The sequence below is a fragment of the Neopsephotus bourkii genome, unplaced genomic scaffold, assembly GCF_033783945.1.
Source record: "Neopsephotus bourkii isolate Nb327-2 ecotype Australia unplaced genomic scaffold, CSIRO-AGI_Nbou_v1 NB_1634, whole genome shotgun sequence".
NCBI lineage: Eukaryota > Metazoa > Chordata > Aves > Psittaciformes > Psittacidae > Neopsephotus > Neopsephotus bourkii.
This window is the reverse complement of record NW_026902109.1, coordinates 4,646,545-4,668,661: the sequence shown is the minus strand read 5'-3', so window position 1 is coordinate 4,668,661 and position 22,117 is coordinate 4,646,545. Positions and strand designations below refer to the sequence as shown.

General features: G+C 36.7%; 1 protein-coding gene across 5 annotated transcripts in view; it reads right to left on the bottom strand.

Moving 5' to 3' along the window:
• Window positions 1-22,117, bottom strand: part of HERC4 (HECT and RLD domain containing E3 ubiquitin protein ligase 4) — a 37,351-nt gene that overhangs the window by 5,035 nt on the left and 10,199 nt on the right. For 4 of the 5 annotated variants that reach the window (XM_061373987.1, XM_061373986.1, XM_061373985.1 and 1 more), the window contains exons 7-23: window positions 20,084-20,175; window positions 16,629-16,759; window positions 15,520-15,680; window positions 14,721-14,797; window positions 13,021-13,145; window positions 12,436-12,495; window positions 11,802-11,913; window positions 11,288-11,477; window positions 10,048-10,220; window positions 8,349-8,465; window positions 5,766-5,789; window positions 5,187-5,285; window positions 3,203-3,370; window positions 2,935-3,078; window positions 1,387-1,553; window positions 867-933; window positions 555-637 (exon numbers count right to left, since the gene is read on the bottom strand). In XM_061373987.1, the coding sequence (XP_061229971.1) occupies window positions 555-637; window positions 867-933; window positions 1,387-1,553; window positions 2,935-3,078; window positions 3,203-3,370; window positions 5,187-5,285; window positions 5,766-5,789; window positions 8,349-8,465; window positions 10,048-10,220; window positions 11,288-11,477; window positions 11,802-11,913; window positions 12,436-12,495; window positions 13,021-13,145; window positions 14,721-14,797; window positions 15,520-15,680; window positions 16,629-16,759; window positions 20,084-20,175 (1,990 nt within the window). The remainder of the gene's footprint in view (window positions 1-554; window positions 638-866; window positions 934-1,386; window positions 1,554-2,934; window positions 3,079-3,202; window positions 3,371-5,186; window positions 5,286-5,765; window positions 5,790-8,348; window positions 8,466-10,047; window positions 10,221-11,287; window positions 11,478-11,801; window positions 11,914-12,435; window positions 12,496-13,020; window positions 13,146-14,720; window positions 14,798-15,519; window positions 15,681-16,628; window positions 16,760-20,083; window positions 20,176-22,117) is intronic. The other variant, XM_061373988.1, reaches the window with a different exon arrangement.

The following is a 22,117-nucleotide window of genomic DNA, read 5'->3' as shown; positions in this document are numbered from 1 at the left end:
TTCAATCACTACGCGCTAAATTCCAGTTACATACAACTTCCTGCAGAATCATGACTATTTTTAATCTTAGAAAATGAAGATCACGCAGTCAAAATGGACCCTAAAGAGCTTCAAAATATTTCTAAGCTCAAAATGAAAAAGAAGTATTACACATTCTGAGTAAAATTACATAGCCTCTCCACAACTGGCAAATCCTTAAATACAGAAAATGGTTTGGGTTGGAGGGGAGCATGGAAAATCATCTGGTTCCAACCCCCCTTGCCATGGGCAGGAACACTTTCCACTAGACCAGGTTGCTCAAAGCCCCATTTGAGCCTGGCCTTGAACACTTCAAGGGATGAGGCATCCACAACCTCTCTGGGCAACCTGTTGCAGTGTCTATACAATACAATAGCTATTTTAACAATACAAATGAGAACAGCTTGGAAAAACAACTAAAGTAGTTTTGCCTCCAACATTGGTGTAACAGCTTGGTACAGGATATTTATTGCAATTCAGTTATGCTCCCAACATAGAGAGCAACACTGAACTACCCTGTAACCCATAAAACTCACCTATTTTGTTTGACTACAGGAACATCAGCACCATTAGGAACAAGCTCTTTAATTTCTGTTGTACCAAAATTTTCCACAGTGATCTATTTAAAACAAACAAGAACAGTACAAGTTGTATTTACTGCATACTGTACTTCTTCCCACCACTTAGCTAACAGCACAATGAACAGCAGGCACATGCTAAAATTCATGCAAATCATCAGCTGATGCTTTTGCTCAAACACTCCATCAGAGGCAGTTCTAACAGATGGTGATAGATAATATTTCTGATGAGGCTGATCAGAAATATTTCAAGAACTTTGTAAAACTTACAGTAAAATTAAGACAAAATGCTTCTTCTATGTCATCCTCTGGATAGTCCAGTAACTGTTGCATTCCCCTGAAAAATAAATTACAAATTACTCGTATCAGTGGAAAGAAAGATTAACTTCTTCTTCTGAAGCATTCTTTATGCTTTTATAATTCAAGTGAAAAAAAAAATACAATAAAATCTTTCTACTGTTACTTTTTTATTAGCTCATTAACTTGCACTTTGTAGTGTTATTTCCTTTTAATTAATGGCTAAAACATAAAGGTATGAATTTCAAATACTATTTTCCCCTAAAATTACTGTAGGATAATAAAACAGAAAACACAAATATTAAAACCCAGCATTTAGAAGCAGGTGTTTAACAACAGCATGCATCCTTTCTCAAATGACATGATGGCTGCAAATTATACCAAGCTGTTTATCCTGTTGGTGTGAAAATAACACATTCTCTTTATGTTCTTGAAAGAAAATGCTGAATTAAAAATTAATTCCTATTAACACTTATTTTTCTTTTTCGCTTACCTGCCAACATCTGGCATCAATTCTTTTAAGTCATCCAGGGATGGTTTCTTATTCAAAAGCTTTTTGTACAAAGCCAAAGGGAAATGAAGGTCTATTATAGTGAAATTATATATTGCTAGCCCACAGACAACACCAATCAAATGAAACAAGTCACTGTCTTCAAAGGTCTAAGAACAGAAAACAGACAAGATGGTTTAAAATAAAGAGGTTATTTTAATCTTATAGAGTCCAGGGAAAAAAAAAAAAAAAAAAGGTGTAAAGTGCAGCATAATCTGAGTGAGTTTAATTTATATTTTCTTTAACTCTGTATGTAGACGTAAGTATTGAGGAAAACAGCCTGAAGTTTTAACCAGCCAAGGGACACTGAAACCTAAGGAAACATAACTCTGGCTTTGCCAGTGACTTATTACTGCACTATTCAGTCTTAAATATGCATCAATTTTTACAAAAAAAAAATTTCTGTGAGGAGAAGCTCATTATTGACTCCTTTGGAGTTAACATCCAAGGCTTAAAACACAACTGTGGAAATGTTAACATTCAGGTATTTATGACATAGCCACCCTAGTGAATGTTTTTATTTGAAAGAGGAATGAAAACTTCTGGGAAAATACGACTAGATGACTACCTACAAAATGGACCCATAAATGCCATTGAACACTGACCTGTTCAACATCCACTTCAAGAGTTGATCTCTGCCAGTTTCATTTACTGATCCTGTTCTTGGAATTCGTTTAATCTATCTGGCACTTCTTCCTATGAAACTTGCCTGGGTTAGGGACAACTGGTAAGGACTAAGTGAGGATCGAGGAAAACAGAAGGGAAAAGTTTTGATCTAACAATGTGTCCTGGGTTCAGCAGTAGCAGTCGTTTTTCTCCTTCTTAGTAGCTGGTGCAGTGCTCTTTTTTTTGACTTTCAGCCTGGGAACAACACTGATAACACCTATGTCTTTAGCTGTTGCTAAGTAATGTTTACTCCAACCAAGGACTTCCTGAGTCTTATGCTGTGCCAGGGAGGAAGGGAAGCTGGGAGGAAACAGAGACAGGACACCTGACCCAAACTAGCCAAAGAGGCATTCCATACCACAGTACATCATGCCTAGTATATAAACCGGAGAGAGCTACCCAGAAGGGCAAGATCACTGCTCGGGTCAGGCTGCATATCAGCTGGAGGGTGGCGAGTGATTGTATCCTCTTCCCTTGTTATTTCTCTTATCATTACTATTATTGGTGGCAGCAGCAGTGGTTTTGTGTTATACATTAGTTACTCAACTGTTCTTATCTCAGCCCATGGGAGTTACATTCTTTCGATTCTCCTCTCCATCCCTCCAGGAGAGGGGAGGAAGAACTGGGGGAGTGAGTGAGGGGCTGGGTGGTTCTGAATTTCCGGATGGGCTTGAACCACAAGACAATGACAAAAATGAACGTTTTATTGAGATGACTTCAGCTTCTCCTCTTGAAATAAAACTATCACAAACTGCTATGTTTGTTCATTATAAATGTAAATACTGTAAGTTAAAAGAAAATTAATGACCACAGATCTCATCCTACCTGATCAGAGAACCATATCAGTCTGGACTCTTCATAATACCTGAACATTCCATATTTGGGATCAAGCAACTCCCTCATGATGAGCAAAAAAAATTCTTTCCGAACACCTCCAGCATCAACAGCTTCTTCCCCTACAAAAATAACCTGAAACACACAATTCAGTTAGCACTGAATTAGAAACACATTGTGAAACAAGAATCATCCAAAAACAGTCTCGGTTACTTGCATGCCAGTGAAAGACACTTTAAGCAATATGTACTGATAATACCTTGAGTGGCTTCTTGTAGTCTACATTTTTTGTTTTCCTTAGGACTTCCACAGCGTCTCCTACAATATTGTCTCTCCGTACCATTAATATCAGGCATGGGTTGACAGATTCAAATACTGGCAGAAAAAGAGAAGACAAATTCTGCCTGTGAGCCTGATCAACAGCCATCTGGGAGGAAAACAAAGTGGAAGTGTCAGTAGGCAACATAAGATTCCTGTCAACATTAGACAGCCATCAGTGCGGTCTTAAGAAGTGCAGAAGACATGAATGGGACTAGCTATTGCGAAAGCTACTGAAGTTGCCCAAATTGTCTTTATATCCTTTTATCTCAGGAAATGTTTCATGTCAGAAAACTTTTTTCCTTTACCCATTAGCCTCATCATTGCTAATATTCAGGAAGTCTTAGCAAATGTTCAGAGAACTCTCAGAATACAGTTTTGGTTTGGACATTCCAGTCAAAATACTGTTCAGTAAGAAAAGGAAGAAAAAAACCACTGCACTTCATCTAATGAGGAATAAGCTGTTTAACATAAACCTGACATTAAAACATCCATTAAAAGCTAATTCACAGAATGCAAAGTGATTGCTCATCTATTTAATTTGTATTTTAATTGTTGTATTAGCTGTTTGGAAACTATAAACACTACCGCAAATGTTCTGAACACAACCTAGGGCTCTTGAAAGTTTGTGTGTTTTAACACTATATAATTGCTTGTAGGAAAACCCAATGTGAACATTTCCGTGAATTCATTAAACTTTTGTGTTAACCATGTATATATGCTTTTAAAGGCATAAGAAACTATGTTTATTATGAACTACAAAAGCAAGCTAGCACTTTTCCTAATGAGCTCATTACTTGTGCATGACTGATCTATTTAATTTCAGACTCAGAACAGTAAGATTTATTATGTTAAACATTATAAACATGGGGAGGAAGGAATGCTGCTCTTACTGCTGTTACTTTTGCAGTAACCTCCCTTTGTTCTTCCTTTCTTTTAAGAATATGATTTATTATGCCTTTACAGCAACTGAACAGATATAGATTATATATACACAAAAAATTCCAAACATTGAACAAAAGAGTAGCTCACCAGTGCTTTCAGCTCTACCGATAAAATCATGAAAACACATAGATACTCTCAGCTACTTTAGTGTTGTCTAGTGCATCTACATCTAGACAACAGATACGGGTCAAGATACAGAATTATTTGTATAAAGTATCTCTAGGAAAGTCACTAGTTGAAACAAGTGAACAAATTAGGAGTAACATATAATTACATTTAACAGGAAAAGAGCCAAAAAACTATTGTAAACTGCAAGATTAGGGAACCTACTCCCACTGTCCCAAGTAGATGCTAGATTTTCAAGATAAGCTTCCTTTCAACTGCCTTGCAGACACTGATCAGACTTCAGAGTTTAGCAGCACCCTGAGGGTGGTTATGACAGATAAAATAAGAAATTAGGTGTGCACTAGATATTCACATGGTTCCAACATATTGCTCTCTGATACTAACTAATCTTAAGAACAGCAATAGCTCTTAAGTCCCATCAAGAGAAGAAATTAAAATTAACTGTAACTGGCTACTGCCTCTAGCAAGACAGACAAGACTTCCAGGCCCAGGCTCTACACATATATACAATTTAAAGTCTGCACATATGGGAGGTGGGGTTGTTTTTTTTCTTGGGGGTGATGGCTGGGGTTGTTAACACCTCAAAAAAAGCTCTCTCATTCATGAAAGAAAAAGAAGTTCCTTAGAAAATCATGCAATTAATAAACAGTCTTGAGATCTCAAACCCACAAAGCCACTAGCTTCTATCATGTACGCACACCAAGATTAAAACTAGATCCATCATTCTTATGCAGAAGAGATTACAGGGAGTTCAAACATAGAAAAGAACCAAACAAAACCATCAACACCAGGAACATCCCAAAGCCCGCAACTAGCTAACTAATATTTGCAACATTAAAACCTGAGACTCTTACCTGCATCTGTATGACTGCATCTGTTTGTAGGAGAGTTGTCTTTGCCTGGGCATCAAATACAAATGGGTATGTGCAAATTGTAACAGGAATATCTGTTAACTACAATGAAAAGAACTGTGTCATATCTCTGCTTATTTAAAAAACACAATTTAAAGAAGCCATTAAAACAGTGCTCATTTAATACATACATTTTACTACAAAGAGAAAAAAAACTTTACTCATCATCAATGAAAGACAAAAGCATCTTAGGAAAATTAGGTAGATTTTCAAATATTTAATACTTCAGCTAACAAAACAAAAACCATCCCACACACAAACACCACATTCACTTAATACATATTAATTTCAGAACTTTTATCACAGCTAGTGGGTATTATCAAAGTAGTCCTTGTTTTCAAATGCTGCTCTACATTTACAGTACAAAGAATTACATATTTTTGCCCCACAAAAACATTTTCAGATTACAGTTGTGCTAACCAAGAGCTTTACGCCCAACAGAACACACAAGACAATCCTTGACATTCACATTTCTGATTTCCTTATATTTTGCAAAAGAAATCAGACTGCAACCAATCTTACCTCAGTTAATCCATGGTTGACATCCTATGACAGCATTTGCACAAAGGCAGCAATAATTAAGATGAAAAAGCAGCATTAGTGTCTGCATTAATTATTCATCTCTGATGTAGAAATAAAAATATTTATCTACAGGTTCCCTCCCAAGAGAAAGTTTAGTGACAAGTATCAACCATAAACATTCTAAATAATCTACCAAATACAACCGTACCTTTTTGACACCTTAATGTATCAGCCCTCAGAGAAAAGACCAATGAAGTACACTAATAAATTACATTTGCTTTTACTTATGTGTACTCAGTTTCAGATGACTGTAGTATGTCAACCGAAATGCAAAATATTTTGAATGAGTAAAAATTTAAAACCAAAAAGGAAGCCCACCACTTTAACCATGAAGTCTAAAGAATCAGTTTGGTCTGTAACGTATGATATAAGAAAACAAATTGACTCTTGAAATTTGAGACAGGCCAATATATATAATTGGGACTGTGAGAAGACTTCCACAAGCCAAGAAACTAAGTTATCCATCTGGTGCTGTACCCTCCTTATCCTCCACTGAAAGCTAAATTTGTTTCTACCTTTCAGGCAGAGAACAAACAGAATAAAAAGTAATGACAAACTAATACTTTTTAAATTTGACTATATATATACACAAGACTACCAAGTAAAATATCTAGGCATCCACGGCTCAGAGAAAGAGATGGCCAGAATACTTTCTATCTGTATCCTTAATTCCTACAAGAAACATCAGATTTGATTAGCAAATTCACCACAGATTTATACAATTGTGCACTCCTACTGTATATACCATTATTTATTTCTAATTCAAATGTTTTTTTCTCAATTCCTTTAAGCTATATCTCAAGAATACCTCTTCAAATCAATAGCTCCATTATTTTGTTCCTTTGTTCCCCCCCCCCCCCCCCCTTTCTCTTGTTGAAAGGAAAAGGTTTTTTTTCTCCCAAGTTTCTCTCTGAGAATACTCTGAATACTTCTCAGGTTCTCTTTTCTTCTATATTTTACCCACCACATTTCAATTAAGGAACTGAGCAAACAGTTTTGCCTCAAGTAATGACAGTAAAAATTAGACCAGCAAATGAAATGTTGATTTATTATTACTGTTTCAATAGGCAAGTAGGGTTTCTTATAATTTTAAAAGCAAGAACACAGGAAACCAGCTGATATGAAGGCAGAATAAGGCCATCAAAACCATTTAGGCCGGAGATCTGACTAAGGCCATGGAATTATTTTTTTCCAGTCCTATCATAAATCAGAGTAATGTTTTCTGCTAAACTTGAAACTACACAAACGAATAACAAAATAATGATGATTAAAAGGAAATTCAGTACCTAGTATTTTCACAGTAATCTCAAGTTCAATCTTCAGATTTAAATAACAAATGGTGCTTAAGACTTCCATTATAAAGGCAATTTTCCAGTTCTCATTTTCCCATACTCAGTATTTTCTTCCGCAATTATGACATGTAATTTGGGTTTGTTTAAATTCACTTAAAGCACAAAGATCATTATTTTTAAATTCCACCACTTCTGTACCCTTCATTGGCATATGCTTCTCTATTCCAAATATACAGCCTGTCTCTAATTCCAAGGCCCTGCTATGCTTATCCCTAGCTTCTACATCTCATTTACTGTACCACCCCTCAGCTATCAACATCAGTTTATATCACACACTGGTTATGTCTTCAGACAACTCTGACTGAAACAAGTGTCTGTCACGACTGCCAATACTGACTCATTATTTCTTTACACTCCCCAATCTTCCTGCTGTTGTTACAATCTTAATTCTTTGGGAGACGGCATCACTCGCTTTGTACTCATAAAATACAGCAAAAGTAGGTCTCCCATGCCCAGCACCTTCCAGATACTGCTGCAAAAAAATTTAAACTTATGTGTCTAGAGAAAGCATATTAACTTTTTCAATATTCTTCCAAAGCTTAAGTCAAAGAACTGTGTTGCAAATTCCTATCCAACTCACTAATTCTCTGTACAGTCATTAATTTAATCCCACTTATCACTCCTCTGTTTACAGATCCAGGAATTAATTATCTCTGTTCTTGTTATACTCACAGTAGAAAACTATGTTAATATCATGGCTTAACCCCAGCAGCAACTAAGCACCACAGAGCCACTCACTCCCCCAGCTAGGATGTCTGTCTAGTTATTCATCCCCTGTAAGTCCCTATTATGCTTGTGGACTTAGTTTTCCAAGATGGTTTCAGCTTTCTCAATAACGGAAACTATCTTATACAGCAATTCAGATTACCTGGGTGTTTTGCTATCATAAATTATCACTTTCCTAACTTTTTTTGACATGGCAAGTCTCAAGTAAGAGCATTCTAAATCACTTTTTAATTGAAGACATTGATCAGTGCCAGTACCAAGAATAATGGCCTACAAGAAGCATGCCTATTTAGCAATTCTTTCTTTGCTAGTACCTGACATGAGTCTGTCCAGCATCAGTGATCTGTGAAGAAAAAAAACAGACTTCTCTAAAGGGGAAAAAAGCAAAAGAAAATACGGGGGAAAAACTCACAAAAAAACCCAAATAAAACCTAATACAACTTACCATTCCAAATACCTGCTGCTGGACCCAGTTGACATAGTCATTTCTGATATCTATCAGATCCTGTATCTCATGAATGTAAAATCGGTCATACTGTATAACTTGTCCTCTTTCATTTACCTAAGAAGTGCAGTTTGTTATTAGTGCTTTGTGTAAGTTTTGAAAAGAACATTTTTCATGTTTTTCAAGCATTTGATACACCAACCACAGACACAGCTACTAAAAAACTTATAGAAAAACCAATAGTGCCTACCAAAATACAGAAAACAGTGTTAAAGACATGGATATATTGATTATTCAAAATATCAAAGAAAAGATGCAAAGAAAAGTGTATTATCAGAGCACACAATACCACACAACACAGTGCTGTGAGGCACTGGAACAGGCTGTCCAAAGAAGTGGTGAATGCTCTATCCCTGACAGTGTTCAAAGCCAGACTGGATGGGGCCTTGAGCAACATGGTCTAATGGAAGGTGTCCCTGCCCATAGCAGTAGGGTTGAAATTACATGATCTTAAGGTCCTTTCCAACCGTGACTATTCTAGGATTCTGTGATTCTATGACACTTTGAAGCATCATATGATCTCACAGGAACAGTGATGAATACACATATTCACATATATAATGGATAAAAATACTTGTTCCTGTATTTGTGCAAGTTTAAGAACTATGATTCAAGAACTCTATTCTTAATTACAGTATGAGTACTGTCTCTTACTGGACCAGAGGAACAGTTTCCATTTAAAAACATTAAGCTTAGAAAGAGAAGTGGAAAAATAGCTTTTTAGAAAGGTTTGTCTCTACACTGTAATTTTAATGCAGAAGTATCCACCTTTACTAACACATGCTTCTTTTCCCAAGTCCTGTTAAGCACTGTTAACTGCAAAAAACAGCAAGATCACCAGTTCTGCCTTTATAACCAGATAACCTAAGTCTACTTTTCTCAAGCATCATCCCTCCCATTCCCCACCACCACCCAAACACCAGATACTAAATATGTGAAACACACCAAACATATCACCCCATTTTTTCTCTTTAGTCCATACCAGCTAATTGTTAAGATTGGAGGAATATAAACAGTTTTGCAGCAGGGTAGTAGAAAGTTAACTATTTCTATGTTCTTTTAGCATTATAAATACAAAATTACAAAATAAACTACAGAGGGAAAAATATAAGGGGTGCAAGGGGAAACCTCAGCAGCCATTAGACAATCACTCTGATGTGCACAGTCTGGTTAAAATCCAAATTATTTTTATTTTTGGTTAAAGTTCACAAATTCATTCGTTTTCATGAATGAAGTTACAATACTAACAAACTGAATAAACAAATCAGAAAATCAATGTTTGCCTTGGTAATAGTGTGCACATCTTTCTTGTTCAAAATATAGTTTGCTTTTATCTTCCATTTCTGATCTTGCCACTATTTCAACTTTAAGAGGCAATTCTTTCCAACATATCCTCACAGATGTAATTGGCTGGGTCAGTCTGTGTTCCCAAAAAAATAGGTAATTCCACCACCATGTCACATTGGAATCCAGAATTCTGACGGCTCATAGGTTCAGATGGAAGAACTATAAATACCTCTGTAGATGCAAGTCTAAGTACTTAAAACTCTTTAGTAAATTAACTTTTTTAAACAACTACACAGCAAACAGATGCTGACAAAAACAGATAAGTAATTGGTTAAAATTGATGTAAACATACTCTGTGCAGTATTTCCAGAACTCTGAAAGCTGTGTGTAGAAAATTGGTAAGTATTCTTCTTTCAGAAGCTGGAATGCCCATCTTGCACAATTTCAAAAGGTGGACCACAACATCTTTGTAGAGTTCCACTATCTTGAGAAACAAGGGAGGTTCAAGTACAGACCACCAATTTTCTGTAAACAAATGGTGAATATACAAACTCAGTACTTGCCATTACGACACTATGTTATGCTATCCTTTTAACTAAAAGCCATGTTTTGCTAGAAAGCACCCTTGTACAGTACTTTAACACAGTAACAAATAACACAGCAAGACCGGTGCAGGCTTTAAGCAGCAAACTACTCTGTATAAATAATGAAACCTCTATTCAAACACTCTACTGTTATACACCAACTCTTTAAAATAAGTCTGTTCATCTTGAGTACATGACAGCATCATGAAGTAACATCTGACATAAAAGCAGATGGCTCAAACCGTGAAACACTGACTTAAGCATATAGTCCTGAGAGCAATGGAAAGCCATGGAAAAGAATCTACAGTTCAAAGGTGTTATCCGTTTGCTTTTCTTTACAGCAGACAAGCTCTTTATCCTCACAAAAAACTACTGAAAAAACACAAGAAATGGGTTACAAGGCAAAAAAATAATTGAGGAAGAAGGAAGTACCCTCGCAAACAGGTCTCAATTAAAAAGAATTTTTAATTGGTATTTCCTTAATATTCTTAAACCTCAATTCTTTAAGCAGAATATCAGATGAGAGGAGTCACAGTAAGGTGTTAGGATATAGTTAAAACAACTTAGGTTCAGTGAGAAAACATGAAGCATCAAAACAAGCACTGTAGTCAAAACAAAGATAGATGTAACATCTGCTCTGTAACATTTCTGCAAATTGCTTAGAGCTTGTTAGCTGTTTGACCATGTAATTTTCACTTTAAAGTGCAAATCACATATTAAAGTCACTGAACTATACAGTTTAATTCCTCCCAGATGGGATCAGTCCAAAAATTACACCACCAGATGAATTCATATGGATGGCCAGTTAACTCACACAGAAGGAAAACAATAGGTGTTAAGTTACATACCAAGCAATGTTAACCCTTAACTTTCTCACTGGGGAATTCTACACAGCTGTAAATACACAGCATGTGTTGCTGAGACCATGTCTTCCCTAATGGAATTTCTGTAAGTTTTTTTTTTTCCTGGAGATCCTTAATTTTAACAGTAAAGAATTCATTATCTTACCAAGAACTTTCAGAGGAGCTTTTTCTAGGTTCAGAATAGCTGTCCCAAAAGGAATAGCTAATGTTGTGAAATTGTTTGCATCACTCATCAGTGGGCATTCTGGTAGAGTGAGATACAGCCTCAAAGCTTCAACATCTGGTAAGGAGCTGGTCAATTTGGGAATAAGATTCTTTTCCAAGCTAGCTGCCACCTACAGCACATAATAAAGTTCTGTTTATTTTAATGCAATTCTGAATTTAAACAGATGCCCACTTAGATAAATAATAATCAAGAAAACAATCATCAAGTGTTTAAATTAGACTACTATACATTTAGAAAGCAGACAGTATATTAAATATTATAATATGCTGATGTGCTACCTGTCAACACAATACAGTTTTACATATTTGCAGCTGATATACTATTGAGCAAAGAAAGTTATTAAAAGGGTGAGAGCAAGCATAATTACGGTATTTTTTGACAGATGTAATACAGAAAGCTAATCCCAAACCTAAGGAAAACATGCAGCACGAACCTGTTGTGATATATGAGAGTGGTCAGGCTGTATAAGTTTGTGAAATAGTAGTCTAGCAGCATTCATATCAACCCCTGAGAATTTAGTGCTGGTTTTGTAATGATCATCATTGCTGCAAGGGAAAAAAAAAAAAAAATCAAGAGAAAAAGACTGAATCCTATATCCTCAGCAACTCAAAAATTGTCCTCACCTTGAATTTTTAGCCCTACTATGCAATTAAAACATGAGGTCACAGAATCAGACTTGCATTTTTTACATAACCTTTGAAGCAACTGAAAAAAATTTCCTCTAACTGCAAGACAACCATGTAAAAACATTAGGATCTAAACCAGACTGTGCAATATATCCTCCCTGAATTATACACAACCTATGTCAGAGAAGTAATGAGTTTTGCTGTCTTACACAGTAACAGCCAGGCAGCACACGCTTCCCAACCGGCTTGAGACATGCTGCATTTTAGGCCAGCTGTCAAACCATATGGCTGTAAAGGAACTAGAAGTTTAAATTCTGGGTATTAGAGTGACAGATAAGAAACTACTGGGAAGGTGCTACAATTGAAAACAACAGACACTAGAAAGGTAGCTACCATTAATTCTGTCACAGGTATACTTCGTTTAAAAGCTTCACCACTTACCTCAAAGCCAAAAAGCTCCCATTCAGGCACCCAGCTGAGGAGAATGTTCCATCAATTTCACTGAAATTGTTCACATGAAATAATTTACATTTGTTTTCTTTTGACAAATCAGCATTTGTAATCAAAACTGTATTTGATACCTAAAAAATTACATTGTACAAAGGGTAGAACTCTGACTTCAATATGGCTAAACAACACTACGTAAAACCTCTACTCCAGACTCAATGCTTAAGACATCTCAAATCAAAGCAAATCTTTGATATTTTTTTCTTTGCATCTTCCTTTATTAAAGTAGAAGCAATAATTTTTTGAGTTTTTTCCCATTCCTTTACATATACTGTTATTTTTCAATGTGCAGCTACATACCTAATTTAACCTTGTATATTCATCTAAACTGTGACAGGGATGACACAGACTAAAGGAGCTAAACAACTTGACAAGCATGACAATGAAAGCACAGCAAAAGCTCTGTATGTAATAAAAATCAGTAATTAAATCCAGGTTTTCTATGTATGCAAAAAATCCCAGTAATGCCCAATTCATAAGTAAAATTAAAAGACAACTTCTTTCCTCAAATTCACTTACTTAGCTATCTCTACTGGAAGTCTTCCAGATGGGAAAGTCAGCAATCTTTGAATAAATGTTTCATTCACAGTCCAGATCTGCTTCAAAAAGTCAGGATACCTAAAATCATCTGATGGCACCATGTTCTAAATTTTAAAGAAAGTGTAAAGAATCAGGCACACAAAACTGATTTCCAGAAAAATAAATCTTGTGGTTAAGCTCTTTATCTCTTCATTGACCAATCATTTGCCTATGCAGACTATTACTGTGAAATAAGCCCAAGGATAAATTTACTGTATTCTAGGAGTTCTGCACTCACTACAAAAACAGAGCATACACTAAAACCATCTAGATTAATGTGTTAATTCACATTATAGCTTATTTAATGGTAAACTCCCTAAACATACGCTATTTCTATTTAATGAACTTTCCTATTTAATGAACCCTGAACAAGCTTTAGGAAAGTAGCAAGTATCTCCTCTCCCTAGTCACTATGAGCCATTTAGCTCACTTCTAAGCTGTGAGCACGCAAAAAGGAGCCATTCCATTTTTTGGACAGCTGCTCTCCCACCCCACTTTCATCAGACTCCTCTGAGAATGAATCATTTTTCTCTGAACATTCACTGCATCATCAGATGAGCTGCATTTTGATGTGCTGCTCATAACAAATGAATTACAGCAAGATTTCTAATAGTAAAGAGGAGCAGGACCTAGATAATCCTTTTATGTAGGAGCACTGGTTCAAAGAGATGGCAAACAGCACCAAAAATAAGATTAAACTAGTAAAAGGAAACATACTTCTCCTCAGGGTGGAGTCTAACATAGGTGACTCTGTATAACGATGACATTTTAGCTGTTGCCAAAAATGAGTACTTCTGATCCCATCCTACAGGATCAGGATGAGAAATCCTCTTGCTGTTTCCCTTGTGTCCAACCAAAGTGTCATTTAAATCCACAGTGAAACAACTCAGTGAACGGAGCTGCTCAAAACTAACTTGACAAAACAGATTTTGACAGACCCCTTAACTGGCAAGAACACACAAGTCCCGGGAGTACAGTGCTTGCATAACTTGGAAATAATTCCATACAAATTACCAAAGAGTACTAAAAGGGGTATTTTTGCAGCAAAGTTGATCTATTGCTAATACTTTCTGAAACAAGTCACAGTAACAGTATTTTGCTTCCACCACACTTTCACATTGCCATTTTTACTGTACAGTCCTTCCAGATTTTTTTTCCAAACCAGAATTTACAAGATCAATTCTTGTCCATTTAAAACTTAAACACTAGCATAAAACTATCACATAAGAAACTATGTCACCACCTACATTTTTTTTGCAAAAATTCTATTTCTTCCCTCATCATTATGGTAAGCTAACATAGCTGCAGAGGAGAAGATAACAAAGCTGCAGTCAGGAGTTACTGAGGAGGACTAGGCAGAGGCAAATCAACTATTCAATCACCTTTTCTTTAATGAAATGAAGTGCATGCATCCATAAGAAAAAGGCTTATGCCAAAAAGCCTCAAGAGCTTGCTAACAGTAAGCGTATGCATGTCCTCCAATTGCCAAATTGACTTAAGTGTCTTGCACTTCCACACTGTTCTAATGAGCTTTATAGCATTGTCATGCATCTTCAATATGAAAAACTTAAAATGCATCAGAAAAACCCTAAAATTTACCTCTGACAGAATTTGAAACTGAAGTATATTTAACTTGTTACCTGTGGATAAAAGTAGTGTGCAAAACTTTGGTCCCCACCAGAGAAAATTCTCTTTACACAATAATACTCCTCACTGTCTGCAATAAGAATAAACACAGGCAACTGTGAAAACACGAATTTGAGAAATAACACTGCAATCCACACTCAGTTAGAAAAAGGTTCCTTTGTTACATAACCTCGCTGAAGCAGATACTTGCAATACAATAGTTAAGACTATCTTTAACTGAGATAAATGCTAACATCTCTAATCTTTATCTCCAGTGCTAACAAAGGACCTACTCCAACAACACAAGCAAGCATGTACTACCTACAGCAGAAATGGACTTTAGTGAATAGAGCACAGTGAAAATTAACTGGTTTAGAATCATAGAATCAAAGAATAGTTAGGGTTGGAAAGGACCTTAAGATCATCAAGTTCCAACCCCCCTGACATGGGCAGGGACACCTCGCTCTAAACCGTATTACCCAAGGCCTCGTCCAACCTAGCCTTGAACACTGCCAGGGATGAAGCATTCACAACCTCCCTGGACAACCTATTTCAGTGCCTCACTACCCTAACAGGAAAGAATTTCCTCCTTATATCCAATCTAAACTTCCCCTGTTTAAGTTTTAACCCATTACCCTTTGTCCTGTCACTACAGTTCCTAATGAAGAGTCCCTCCCCAGCATCCTTATATGCCCCCTTCAGATACTGGAAGGAGAAAGTGATTATAGTTCCTTCTTCGTTTAAATCTCAAAACTTTTAAGACATTATTAAGAAAGGGGAATCCAAGAAGTAAATATGCCAGATGTTGCTTACCTGTAATTATCGGGCATTGAGTACTATAAGGAAGCCAGTTTCCTTTTACTGTGAAGGGACTTTTCCTATTACTGGTGGTTCCTGTACCTAATTGCCCGTTACCTCCAAGTCCAAAAGAATAAATTCTTCCAGACGAAGGAACAAATGCAGTGGTGTGCTGCCTAGGGCAAACAAAGTTCAGTAATAGAAACCTAAGCATTATAACATGCTTTGTGCAGGCCAACCTAAGAATTGTTTTAAACAGTATGTTAGAAGTCCTGTAGCATCAAACACTCTACTCGCCTATTGGTAATACTCTGCATTTATACTCCAACAGGCAACATTCCATTTTCAGGAATTTCAAGGACTGGAGATGGCAGCTTCTGACTTGAGCCCCTGCATAGCTACAGTCTGGCCTCTACAGCATCTCTCTAGACACAAAATTTGAATGTCTCTACCAGGCTAGCTACATCTCCTTTCCCCTCCTACTCATCTCAAGCGTAGATGCCCTCTCTCCCATTACAAGGGAATGGGTCCACTCAATGTCAACCAAACTGCTAGGTTTACATTTACGTATTCTTCGAACCAAATAACAAAGTGTGCCCATCTTGTAAAAAGTTATGCTGCCTCCCTCATTTTGTCATAAGTGATGGGAATATTTTGAGTTTCTTTGGTGCTGTTTATTTATATGTGCAATAAAATTCCATTAGGAACTGAAGTGCCATACAGTGTTACAGATACTTCACAAAACAAATTATGTTTCCACATTTTACATTTATCCTTAGTGATGCTCATGTACCCCCTTCAAACACACTTACTCTTAAGTAGAAAATGACAAAGTGACAGCAATAAACACCTTCACATTGATTAGTCACACTTTCAGTTTAGAAAATCAGATCCTCTCAACACAGTGTAACTTCCTTTACTTTTTCTATTGAATGTTTTTTAAATCCCAGTAAAGTCTCTAAATATCTGTTGTTACAGACCATCTTGTATTCCCTAACAAAATAAACCAAACCAAAACCAGATCAAAAAAACCAACCAAAAACCCAACCCCAAAAAACCCACAAAAACAAACGAACAAAAAAAGAAACCACAAAACCCCACCCAAAACACAGGACAGGTCTTACCTGCCACAAGTTATCTGTGTGACAACACTTCCCATAAGTTCAAAAACTTTCCTTGGGTTTATCTCATGGCTGGTAGAGTTATGGCCCAACTGACCATAGCCTCCAGCGCCAAATGTAAAAACTCCACCTTCCTAAAAAAATAAATTATTTCATTAAAAAGACAGTATCTTTCAGAACAAGAAACTTAACAGAAAAAAGAGTCTAGTAAGTCTCCCTCTTTGATGATTTTAGAATTGTGGAGAAAGGAGTGAAAAAATACATGCACAAGAGGGCTCTGAGACACAGAAAGGTCACAAGTTAACTGCAGTTATTAAAACACAGCACAGCTACTGAGTATTACCTTATTCGTGTTAAGGTGTGTTCTTATAATTTCCACATTATTATACAATAGTCCTGCCATTAACCTGTGTCATTAATAGATACTAATCCTTGCTTTTCATCTTTTCCAGTTTTCCTAATGAACTACAACAGTATATAAACTCATACTATTAAAAAAGTACACTTCGGCTTTTCAATTCTGAATATAAATTTCAATGCAATTACTAAATAAGAAGCTGCCCTCAGGCAGACAATGCAGGGTATGACTCAAATAACCAGTTTCATTACCTGAAAGCATAAGAAACCAGAAACTTTAAATATTGCTGTAACAATTTTTTAAAGTGTTTTTGATCAATTTAATCAAGAAATTAATCAAAAACCTTAATGAATATTAAATCAGAAATACTATCAGAGATTATACAACTTAAGACAACTTTGAAACTTCCGATTTTCAAATAGTTTTGAAATTGTAAAGCTGTTTCGTCTAATTCTACTCTGCATCAGACTGGACCTCTGCTGGAAATCATCATTAAAATGGCAGCAGCCACTGAGAAAAACCAATAGCCTCATTCAGTGAATCAGGATAACAAGTAGGGAGGGATTTTAAAAAATTCAGAATGACTTGAAGAATGTTCACACATATGCAGTACTGTCTACAAAAGAAATAAATCGAGACCCCTCATTCTGCAAGGCCTATCATGCAAGGGAAAAGGGAGCTATACAAATTTACAGTAAATTCAGTATCTTAATCAAGTTCATCAGCTATAAAGCAAATTTAAAGTTAACCTCTGTATATTAAAAAGGAAAAAACATTCAGAATGCAAGTTATAGATATTGTTTTCTTTACATTCTCGATTTTCCTAACCTCACACAATAAATCAGTATCAATTTCAGGATTACAAAGTTGCCATGTCTTTTTCAGTCAAAGCGACAATATTTTAGGACAAAAAGCATTGTTTGTCAACTGTCTTTTCCTTTCACTGTAGAAGTTTAAGTGTGTATAAACAACAAAAGTATGACCATGCTTAGGTAAATCATAGTCTTAAAAAACAACTTTTAACTTGCTGCAGTGTAAAAATGCAAACCAAGACATTAAAAAAAACACATTTTCCAATTTTCTTCAGAAATAATATTAAACCCAGTCACTTTCAAAATGCTAATGCCTTCTACAGCAGTATTCTGAATTCAACCGTTTCAGACACAAAATGGGTATTTAGTTGCCTGCCCAAATCTTGATCAGCCAGAATTGTTTTCTACTGCTATCAGTAATAAACTCAAAATAATAGGCTTATATACTGATAAATCTTCCTGAGTGATGAACAGCAGGAAACTTCAAAATGTTAATAGACACTGATTTATACCTAAACACTGAAGACAAATTCAACTATCAAAACACAGAAAGAAAAGTACAGGAGTCAATCACCTAAAGGAGAACACAGATATACTGTTTTACCCACCACAGAATGAAGGTACTTATCATCACTTGATGAAGTACACGATTCACCACTAAAATGAGTGTAAGAAAGAGCACTAGCATTATACATTCTGTGTCGCTTCAAGAAGTTTCCAAATAGGTTTAAGAGTTTAAAAAGAAGGCTCCAAATAATGCATTTAGTCAACAGTTATGTATAGAGCAATCTGACACACCTCTGTATGAACATGCCACACAGACACAGAATCATGCTTTTTTTCCCAAATCAACTTTGAAATAAATGATCAATTTTTCATAGAACCTCACACTAAGACTTACTAGTGGAATATGTACACCTTCAATTTCTTCAACTTGTTTGCCAGTAGTATGTACCACTGCACAACAGCAGACAGAAGAGAGGAGTAAGAATATGTGAAAGAAACAACTCTACAGACACTGTGATCAGTGAAGGAGGAGAGTGAGGAGGTGCTCCAGGCACCAGAGCAGAGATTCCCCTGAAGCCTGTGGTGGAGACCATGGTGAGGCAGGCTGATCCCTGCAGCCCCTGGAGAGACCATGGTGGAGCAAATATCCACCTGCAGCCTGTGGAAGACCCCACACTATGGCAGGTGGATGCATCCAAAGGAGACTGACCCTGTGGAGAGCTCACACTGGAGCAGGCTCTGGCAGGACATGTGGCCCCATGGAGAGAGAAGCCCATGCTGGGGCAGGTTTGCTGGCAAGACTCACGACCCCACAGGGAACCCATGCTGGGGCAATCTGTTCCTGACGGACTGCACCCTGTGGAAGGGATGCATACCGGAGCAGTTTCTGAAGAAATGCAGCCTGTAGGAAGGACCCACACTAGAGAAGTTCATGAAGGACTCTCTCCTGTGTGTGTGACCCCATGTTGGAGCAAAGGAAGAGAGCAAGGTAGAAGGAGCAGCAGAGACAAAGTGTGATGAACTGACTGCAACGCCCATTTGCGATCACTAAATCACAGCAGGTAGAGAGTCTGGGAGTGAATTGGAGCCCAGGAAGAAGAGAGGGGTGAGGAAAGGGTGGTTTGTTTTTTTTTTTAAGATTTGGCTTTATTCTTTATTACCCTACTGACTTTTGATTGGCAATTAATTAATTTCCCCAACTCAAGCCCATTTTGACAGTGACAGTAAATGATGAGCAACTTCTTTGTCCTTATCCTAATCTGTGAGCACGTAACATATTTTCTCTGCCCCTTCATCTGATAAGGGGAAATGATGGTGTAGCTTTGATAGGCACCTGGCATCCAACAAAGCTCAACCCAGCACAACAGCAAACAACCACACACACCAGTCTCCCCTAATTTAATTTAAATTCAAAATTAACTTGGTCTGATCAGTGATGCAGGAGGCATTAGAGTCTGAAAAGAGATAATCTCTTTAGTTACGATACAGTAATGGAAATTTCAGTATCTGCAAAATCTTCATAATGCAACATACATTGTCATATCAGAAATACTGTACTTTATATACTCAATTTCACTAAATCTGACAAAAATGTAAAAATACTTAAAGACTTGCATTTGGTAAAGTTTTTTCAAATATTTAACCATTCTTCCACTGTTTCTCCAACTTCACCCAACAAAATCTGAAGAAATTTTATGCAGAATTTTATTATTTCCTATTCATGTATCTTCTCCTTAAAAGATTAAAATACCAAAGCATAAATACATTTTTTAATACTGTACCTTTGTAAGGGCAGCAGTATGATCTTCTCCACAACATATATGAACAACCTTCTGAGTTCTCAGTGACTTTAGCAGCGTAGGGACATACCTGTCTGAAAAGTTTAAGACAGCAGTAGATCGCTTACTTGGAAAATAAAAATCAGAAAAGAAATAGTGTTGCTCATTTATTTGAATTCTGTTCCCGTCAAACAAGCACTTCAAACCTGCACATATCATGCAATGATTGTGATTACGTTTATGTATCTTTGAGAAGTGTTATTACAGAAAAACAGAGACTACTGTGCTGAAATACTTCATAGCAAACAATCTCATTTCCTTAGCACAGGATCATATGTCAATATAGAAATCACGAAATATGGAACAGTATGTCAGAACTCATACTGGCCATGAGAAACAAAAAGATGACTTTTTGAGTTATGTGCTTTACATTTTTAAAGTGTTCCTCTAAGTTGATATCAGCTGGTCATAGTTCAGTATTGCTAAATGTGTAATAGAATGGAACACAGAATAATTAGGAGGCACAACTAAGTTCCTTCGATCACCAGCACAAAGGAAGTTTGCCATCCAGTTGCACAAAGGCAGCTTTTCAGAAGTTAATGCTAAGGTCTTAAAATTTTTCAGGTATGCCACGATGCCTGGAAGAAGCCCTGTCAAGCTAGAAAAAAGGATTTTTACTGAGAACTGATACTATATAAAAAACTGGGGTCATACATATTCCAAGGAACAGGAATATGTAGAAGCAACTGAAGTCCCACATGAAGATTTTATTTCTGAAAAGTACATGTAATTTTCTTATCAGTATGACCAGATTTATAGCATTAATTCAGATATGCAGTTTAATCACAGAACTTTTTTCTCATTTCAAATAGTGTTAACAACAACGAATCCATGAGAAACATCTGAATTCACAAAACCAGCTATAGATTATTCTATGCTGTCATGGCCATAAATCAGAACCACGCATTCTACCCCTCCCCACCTTTCTTCCCCCCGCTCCTGGAGGGATGGGAAGGAGAATCGAAAGAATTTAACTCCCACGGGTTGATATAAGAACAGTCCAGTAACTAAGGTATAACACAAATCACTGCTGCTACTACCAATAATAATAATGATAAAGGAAATAACAAGGGAAGAGAATACAATACCACGCGCTGACCCGTACCAATACCTAGCCCAACCCAGCAGAGAACTAACTCTTCCAGGTAACTCTCAGTTACATCCTGGGCATGACATGCTGTGGTATGGAATACTTCTTTGGTTAGTTTGGGTCAGGTGTCCTGTCTCTGCTTCCTCCCAGCTTCCCCTCCTCCCTGGCAGATCATGAGACTCAGAAAGTCCTTGGTCAGACTAAACATCTGAGCAGTAACTAAAAACAGTGGTGTTATCAGCGCTGTTCCCACGCCGAAAGTCAAAAACACAGGACTGCACCAGTTACTAAGGAGAAAAAAATGACTGCTACTGCTGAACCCAGGACATATACTAAGCTGTGTGTTACAAGAATCTGATAGCAGATACTCCCCTCTTGGACCCCTGAGCACAGGTCGTGTGCACGTAACGTAAAAAAACTAACAAATGTATTTTGTCTAACCTAAACAGCTGATAAAAATCAATAATGAATATCAGTACCCTGGTAGAGGAAATTTTGGAAATTGTTAGTTGAAAATTGAGAATTACTATAAAAATGGCCTGAGAAAGGCAGATATTCATATGGTACTAAACATTGAAGATGGCTTAAAAGCGTCTACTAATTTTTTAAATAGATTACTAGTTTCGTCAAGCAATTTCATCTGCCTAAAATTCAGTTCAAACTAACTACTGCATAGCATCTTATTTCAATCTCATTCAGAAAGCTTAAGTTAGGTTGCAGAAAAATCTAGAACAGGAAAAGAAAACAAGTCAAGCAGGCTAGAATTTCAACATAACATCGTCAGAATTTTCATTACGAAACAGCAGAGGGAAAAAATTATGCCTTCCTTATGCAATCTTATATGACAGCAGCACTCCCTGACTATATTCAACTGTGGTTTGTTCTGT